The sequence below is a fragment of the Schistocerca serialis genome, chromosome 5 (assembly GCF_023864345.2).
Source record: "Schistocerca serialis cubense isolate TAMUIC-IGC-003099 chromosome 5, iqSchSeri2.2, whole genome shotgun sequence".
Lineage (NCBI taxonomy): Eukaryota > Metazoa > Arthropoda > Insecta > Orthoptera > Acrididae > Schistocerca > Schistocerca serialis.
In genome coordinates, this window is record NC_064642.1 from 313,289,494 (window position 1) to 313,298,192 (window position 8,699).

At 41.8% G+C, this 8,699-nt stretch overlaps 1 protein-coding gene across 1 annotated transcript; it reads right to left on the reverse strand.

Annotated features, from left to right (window-relative positions):
* Positions 1 to 763: 763 nt before the first annotated feature.
* On the reverse strand, positions 764 to 1,835 carry LOC126480872 (probable palmitoyltransferase ZDHHC24). Its single transcript, XM_050104250.1, has one exon. It carries the CDS (start codon positions 1,782 to 1,784, stop codon positions 957 to 959), a length of 828 nt encoding a protein of 275 aa, XP_049960207.1. The 5' UTR covers positions 1,785 to 1,835; the 3' UTR covers positions 764 to 956.
* Between the last annotated feature and the right edge of the window lie 6,864 nt (positions 1,836 to 8,699).

Genomic DNA, 8,699 nt, shown 5'->3' on the forward strand with positions numbered 1-8,699 from the left:
GCTTGACCACAATTATGAATGCTCTGTTCAATTAAAGCTTAACATCATTTACTTTTATTTCAGTTGGATGAAGAATTTGGCTCTGTAAAGCTTCAGATACTACAATATTTTGTAACCTTCTGGCTTGCCAAACTTTGAAAATGTTTGAAGAATAGTCAGACAATAGACAAGTATTATTCTTCAATCCCCCAGGTTCTTTCTCTTGATTTTAATTACATAACTAAACCATGTTGCACAAGAAAACGTGGTGTATAATTTCTAGCAGCCACAATTGAGAAATTGTGGAACAAGAAATTAATGCCAGTTGCAGCAAGGAAGGAAACATAAATTGTAAAGTAATCTTTTCATTTCCAATCAAGCTAAAAATAACAATTATCTTATACAATTATTTTATAAACTCTATTAAATGATGTCTGACAAGGCAGTGAAAGTTCCTTTGATCCCTTAGGATTGAAATAAAAGTTGCACTTTTAACAGATATGCTCAGGCATTCATCACACAATATCTTAGTAGCAAAAATATAACACACAATTTTAGTAATAATGGTAAAACTGATTAGAATTGATTAAAATTCTGTCTGCAAAACCACCAGAAAGATTAGCTTCAATCCATGCTAATTTCTGGTAGGCCTAAAATATTCTGACATGGTGAAGAAGTAAACTAATTTTTCTCAAGTTCAGAAATAGTTAACTGTTAATCTTGTGACTCTTGGTCTCTCCTTGTGTATAAATTCTCTTGGTTGCCCAACTGACAAACAGATCCATAGATAGTTAATGTAAATGATATATTTTACAGTTGCTTCTCATAATACATATATACAACTCCATCTGTTTTAAACAAATTTTTGGTTTATAGAAGAAAACAAACAAACAGTGAACCACAATGTACAGACACTGTACACATTCATGAACTCCTTCCCTTGAGAATTATGCCAGTAGGAACGTGATAGATTTCCATCAATCAGTTTTCTGCAAATCATTCCAGTCTGTTCCATCATTTGGCAATTCTGACGCTACAAATGGAAATAACCAAGATATATGCCACCTTTTTCCAAAAGTCTGAGATAAGTTTTTTTTCAGACCACTATCATAGTATGTGATATTTTTGCTCTTTTCATGTGTTACCATTCCCTTGCACACTAAGCTGGTGTGGTGAACCAACAAAACCAATGTAAATATTGCACCAACGAAATTAATTATAAATATTAATAAGCATACTTGTTTTTCAGTAGCGTCTACGCCTAAAACAAGCATTGCCATTGGAAATATAAACTTCGTTATACCTAACAGAGAAAAATGTTCAAAGTTTTTCCATATGTAAAAGCAGTTAAGATAAGTGGAATAAAATGTACCAATGAACACGTACAAAAGAAACATATAAAAATATCTATAATTGTAATGACCGACACAACAACCAGTAAACATACAGTGATGGTCGCGCTTCAAAATGCATGTTTTACATGTATCACAGTGCCATGATCTTGGAGGAGCAACGGTTTCACACTCGGTGCAGTATCGCCAATTCTCTGGTTGTGAGGATGCTGTTACAATATTCTCCAGACTAGTGTCCACAACAACAACAGCAACAAAATTGCTTGTCACATTTACCATTACATACGTAGCACAAATGAAATGTAGTGTATACCAAAATGACCACACGGAATGTAGAGCAGGCAAGACAATGAATAACTCGAAACAGTACGTCACTGGAATAATGAAAAGAACAAATAAGAAAGCTCCCAAGTCAGATGCAACTCTCGGTAATATCCTTTTCCTAATTTTCATTTCTTTTGCACTATCTCTCGCACACAAGATTGTTTATGTCAAAGAAACCAATCTTCCCATTTCATCGCTGGATTTCATTATATGATATCTTTGCCGTTGAATATACGAAGAGCACACATCTTAGGACCAAATATTTGTGAGAGGCAAGAATACATATCATTGCTTCTCGTTCCACTCTCAACAATTTAAGCTGTACACTTAGATTCCTCCTTTCTCACCGCATCCTTGGAAATTGCGACATATGCGTGGCAAGAAGGAATGTATCATAGTTGGTTGTATCATTCGCAGCAATTTCATATTTGTTTTTTAATCAGGCCGAGGTCACCAAATGGAAAGATCTCATTATCGAGGAAGCACTGGCTTATCAACAAATAACATCAAATATTGATAAACATACTTCTGTTATACGAATAAGAAACTCCTAGAACGAATTACAAATGCGGATGTTTCAATCAAAAGAACAGACATGTACCTGGATTTGAACCTACTTCCTTCTGCACAACAGTATATCTCTAATCATGGGATCTTCGTTAATATGTAATAAAAGATGTTTTATAACTGTTCACACTAACCATACTACACTATTACAGACGATGTGTCATTAACTGACATTTACTTACAATAAATCGCACCTAGAGTGATAAATCTTCATTGCGTGTTAATGTTAAAATGTACTGTTATCATACGGAAAGAATCGAAACATGATGACCCCCTATATGGCTCTCAAAATTAACGAGCGAGAGACGTCATCTGACCGCTTTCCGATTTCAGCCCAGTTCCAGACATACTTCCGATTTTTAGTCTCTCGTAATTTATGATGAAATAACTCACAATTTAAAAAAAATAACCCTTCGCTACCCAGTCATTAATATCGCGTATGTTCTGACGTTAAGAACAAACCATTGCTGCAGTGCAGTGGCTGAGACACTGCACTGGCGATCAACGGCCGCATTTAGTTACGAATGAAACTGCAAATTGTGACTTCAGTTCCACATCAGCCGTAGAATATTTCAAAAGAAATGAAAATTTGTGCTTGACCAGGACTCGAACGTGGATTTGGCGCTCACGACAAGAGGGAAATGTGGTTTCGTTCCTTGTCTGGCACAAATTATCATTTAATCCGAAATATTCTACAGCTGATGTAGAACCATAATTGCAATTCAGTCACACACTTTCACTAGCATTTCAGTGTTTCATGCTTAATTTGTAAATTATTGACAAGTCGCAGAAGCTGTCAGAAACGTGAAGATCAATAATAACATTTTTTGTATATGGCAGGTCGGGAACCAAAAATTATTGGATTTGTGTCTCCACTTCCTGAGCCACTATTGATGTCATTACCCACTACACCACTGTGATGATGTGTGTCTAATAACTGTGTCCTGTGTCATACGCCTACTAAAAGCTTTAAACGCCGATAACTCATTATTTGACAGTTAGCATCAATAAATTGTACCTTTTCGAGAGATCCTCAATCTGTTGGTCTTTTAAAACAGCATTTATTTACAGGACATAGGTTATAAATTGGTTATAATATAAATCACACAAAATACGAGCATGACGACATCCAGTATGGCTTCAGGAAGATGCTTCACCCAATGTATATCTTTGAAAGGAGTGCAGCCACAGGGATGAATCTTACCAGTGAGTTCAGTACTCAACTGGAAAGACTACTACACGAAGCAAAGCCGTGGCATGTAACCCCACAATCACCATTTTAAACTGGGCAAGGTGTCAAATTGTTCTGCTGCATGGAAAAAATTCTATTACAGTTTATGTTTACTATATGACACAGTGTGTGTTTAGTTTATAGTTGGCCCTTAGCTATTGCTCTGTACCTTCCTTGCTAGGACAATGTCGCAATTACTTTGCAGTATTTACATACGTAATTCCCGTATTGCAGCTAAAGTAGCTGAGTGCTGACGAATTATCCTTCTGAAAAATCTTACATCTGTGCAAAAGATTTTTTGCTTTCATTTTTCGCATGTTATTTCCTGAATGATGGAACTATGTAGCGATATAAAACGACCAAAACATTGACATGAAAAATATCTTGTTATAGTTACTTCATCATATATGTTGCTAACTCTCACACAATAACATGTGACACAAAGTGCATTTCTCTCTACACATGACAAGAAAAGTTCTGTACACATCATTAGGCAACAAAACTGCTAAACCATTGCATTATTGACATGTGGAATAATCGAGTCTACTGCCGGATGTTTGTGTCGCTCTGGGACAATATTTCGTCCACGTAACTCGTTGCCTTCTTCAGGTGCTACCTGAGACTGCCGTATTGGAGGATCTTGTCCACTATTTATGCCCAGAGGGCGCTGGGCGCTTTGTTTGCCGTTCGCGCCCGCCTGGCGCTTCTTGTAAGGTGTTGTCTCTTCCTCTGTGCTCCCTCGGATGTCCGCGCCCAACTTGGTCGCCATCTGTGGCAGCTCTCTGAGGCCCATCCTGTGTCGGGCGTTCTGTTGGCCGTCCGCGCCCGCCTGGTGCTGCTCCTGAGGTTTTGGCCCTTCCCTCGTGCTCCCACGGACGTCCGCGCCCGCCTCGTCCACCATCTGTGGTCGTGGCAGCTGTCTGGGGCCGGACCCGTGTTTGGCGTTCCGTTCGTGGTCCGCGCCCACTTGGCACTGCTCCTGAGGTGTTAGCACTTCCCTGGTGCTCCGATAGACGTCCGCGCCCGCCTCATCCACCATCTGAAGTTGTGGCAGCTGTCTGAGGCCCGTCTCGCGTCGAGCTCTCCGTTCGCGGTCTGCGCCCGCCTAGCGCTGCTTGTAGGGTGTAGTCTCTTCCCCGGTGCTCCCTCGGACGTCCACGCCCGACTTGGTCGCCATCTGGGGCAGCTCTCTGAGGCCCGTCCTGTGCCGGGCACTCCATTCGCGGTCCGCGCCCACCTCGTGCTGCTCCTGAGGTTTTGGTCCTTCCCTGGTGCTCCCACAGACGTCCGCGCCCGCCGCGCCCACCATCTGTGGTTGTGGCAGCTCTCTGAGGCCCATCCCGCGTTAGGCGTTTCGTTCGCGGTCCGCGCCCGCCTGGCGCTGCTCCTGAGGCGTTGGCACTTCCCTGGTGCTCCGACTGTCGTCCGCGCCCGGCTCGTCCATCATCTGCGGTCGTGGCGTCGGTCAGAGGCCCGTCCCGCGTTGGGAGTTGCGTTTGCGGTCAGCGCCTGCCTGGCGCTGCTCCTGCAGTGTTACTGCTTCTTGAAGAGTTTCTCTGGTCCTTTCCTTGGGCCCTGATGAGCTCCAGAGCCGGAGTCCACGCCGAGCTAAGCTGGTAATCGCTGTCTCGGTTTATTAGGTTGTCTGTGTCCTTGACCTCGATGGCCTCCTTTATGACACTGTCCCAAAATCTTGGCATCTGTGTCACAATTTTAGTGTTGTTGTAGACCATTGAGTGACCGAGCTCCAGACAGTGATCCGCTATGGCAGATTTGGTTGCCTGTCCGAGTCTGGGGTGCGTCTGGTGTTCTTTGCACCTGACATCCACTGTCCTGGTTGTCTGGCCAATGTATGACTTTCCACACTGGCACAGGAGGTTGTGAATGCCTGGTTTACGTAGCCCCAGTACATCCTTTACACTCCCTAGCATTGTCCCAACGTTGGAGGGTGGACAGAAGATACTCTTTATATCATATTTTGAAAGAATTCTGCTGATCTTTGCAGAAGCAGGTCCAGCTTATGGCAGGTATGCCACCTTCTTCGCCTCCTCTGGCTCCTCTTCAGTACCCTGTGGTTGGCTGGTTGCACAAAGTGCCCTTTGGATGTCTGTGGAGGAGTATCCATTTCTGCTGAACACCAGCTGTAGATGTTCTATCTCTGTGGCCAGACTTTCCGTATCCGACAGAGCCTGACCCCTGTGAACTAATGTTTTCAAGACTCCGTTCTTCTGTGCCAGGTGGTGGCAGCTACTGGCTTAAAGGTGGGTGGGTTTATGATACACACTGTGCCCCAGAGTGCCATCTGCCTTCCTCTTGACCAGGACATCCAGGAATGGGTGCTGTTCATCCTTCTCTAGATTCATAGTAAATTTTATACTTGGGTGGCATTGAAAGTTGCGAGCTCTATCTTATTATCTCATGTTTTTCTACTGAAAATCACAAGCTTGTAGTCTTGTTAACAAAAAAACTACATTCTGCAAGCGATTCTTGCTCATTCAATTAACAAAACGCTAGAAGCTCTTTGAACAATATCTTCGTTTGTAAGTCTGCCTCCATGGCATGAAAGCAATATTACAAATTAATCAAACTCTTGAGACAGACTGAAATACTTCTCAATTGAATACATAGTGAAACAATTCCATGACAATTACAAAAGAAATCAATGAAAAAAATCAATATTTAATCTAACAATGGTTTCCCCTTAAGAATTCAACTCCTATCATTATCAAAATTACCGTGTGCTGCTACGCACATACACAAACCCTTTTCTTTAAATTAATAAGTGCGCTGCAAATTATAAAAAATATCAACTAAATACCAAATCCTGTGTCGGTGCTGGTGGACACAGCAGTGTGGCAGCTCAGCAACGACCCCTCGCCCAACACACGTGCGCACCACAGCAGGCGGGCTCCTACCCTGGCTTCAAAACTGCCACTAGTTAATCCGTGTGCTGTGAGGTGCGACAACAATATCTTAGATTCCAGAGCTTGTGTATGTGCGCTGTAGCCAACCTTTACATCCTAAGAGAGTATTGCCAACTCTCAGCATGAATTTAGATGTTCCAAAAAGTCATCTAGCTTCTCCCTGCCATGGAGCCAAATGACAAATGTGTCATCGACATACCTAAGAAAGCACTTGGGTTGGTAAGTGGCTGATGCAAGTGCCTCCTCTTCGTACCTTTCCATGAAAAGGTTGGCTACCACTGGTGAGCACTGGTGATAAAGGGCTGCCCATTGCCACTCCTTCCATTTGCTCATAAAATTGACCCCTGTAAAGAAAATATGTTGAGATCAGTACATGCTTGAACAGGTCGAACAGGGCACCATCGAACTTCTCTCCAATGATATTGAGTGAATCAGAGAGTGACACTCGCGTGAAGAACTGACCATGATGTCAGAGTCCACGGTGTGTAGCTGCCTTAGCCATTGTAGGAAGTCATGGAACTGGCAGATGTGAAGCTGTGAGGAAGGGGCGTGAGTCGTGCTTGGGTAGCTCAGATGGCAGAGCACTTACCTGTGAAAGGCAAAGGTCCCAAGTTCGATTCTCAGTCCGGCACACAGTTTTAATCTGCCAGGAAGTTTCAGTAATAAGTTCTTTGCACTCAGCACATCTTAACATTTGCATAATTTTCTTCACAATATATCCTGATATATAATAAATAATATTACCCTAGTATTCACTGACTAGTGCTGAATCAAGAGCCTCAAAGTAAACAGTATCTTCACCATCATCAGTGACCTTGTCACTTTGCTTCTTATGGTACATGAATACATGAACACTGAAAGATCTCACTTTCTCAATGCCATCTACATTACTCTTGTCACTTGCAGTAACATTGTTCTCGAGCAACATTGTTCTCAGAAACTGTAATATCGTGGGATTATTGTTCCAACTGAACCTAGATCTGATGCAAAGAAAAAAAGAGTTCTAGATGATCTTGTGGAGTTTATATATTTAAAAAATACTTAGAGGTTCAGTACCCCAAAACAGAAACTCCTGGGAGAAGTTTCTAACACCATGTATGCACATCAAAAACTATAGCACAAATGTTTTTCATGGATGAACTAATGCACACACAACAAATCCTTAATGTCTGAAGGAAGTTTTCTGCATGACAAAGAAATTCAGTCCAATAATTTACATTTTCAGCTCTCAATGGTCGTTTAAAGCCCTCAGCGTGAACATTCCTAGAGTTGCACACATCAAACAGTTTATCAATAATTTGGATTAATTATACAGTGGCAGGGGCATTCTGAAAATCTAAGTGCCAGGAACTCTCTAGGAATTCGGTGGCATCAGCAACACTGGAGTTCACTGTCTGGGCTGCTAAAGAGACATTCATTTTCTTATTATAGAAATTCCAGAGAGTGAACTGGCAAATTTTAAAGATTTGCACTCTTGCAGATAATGTTAAGTCCAAAATAAAATCCCACTTCGCATCCCCAGCTTCACAGTTAATAATTGTCTTTTCAGCCAAAGTATTACGAATTTCAGCATATGACATGAATCAGGAATTGCATGAATATTACTGTCATTGGCAGGATGCAAGAAGTAAGGGGCAAAATTTTCCAAATTCAGTGAGCACTCAAGATTTTTCAGTGTCTGAATGTTGACGGCAGTCAACATGTCACTGCCTCCCTAAGAAAACCTACAGAAAACAGTTTCAAGGTACAAACTCTCACAATTTCAGTCATTACATCTGATGACAGTTTATTCACAAAGAAACGTGTAATTGGGCACTGAAATTTGGATATGACACTATCTATCTGAAAATCTAAAGCATCAGTAGCCAGTTCTTCTGCATCTACAGGGTGTCACTAAATATTGCCACCAAGAATAACTCCAAAAGTATGACCAGAGCTGAAAAGTTTGTGGAACATAGGTTGCATGTAACACTGGCCTTGTAACACTAACCAAAACAGCCTTGCTTTGCTGGTACTGCAAAAGGCTGAAAGCAAAGGGGAAACTACAGCTGTAATTTTTACTGAGGACATGCAGCTTTACTGTATGGTTAAATGATGATGGCATCCTCTTGGGTAAAATATCCCATAGATAAAATAGTCCCCCATTCGCCCATTTGGATCTCCAGGCGGGGACTACCCAAGAGGACGTCATTATCAGGAGAGAGCAAACTGGCATTCTACGGATCAGAGTGCAGAATGTTAGATAACTTAATCAGGCAGGTAGGTTAGAAAAATTGAAAAGGGAAATGGATAGGTTAAAGTTAGATATAGTGGGAATTAGTG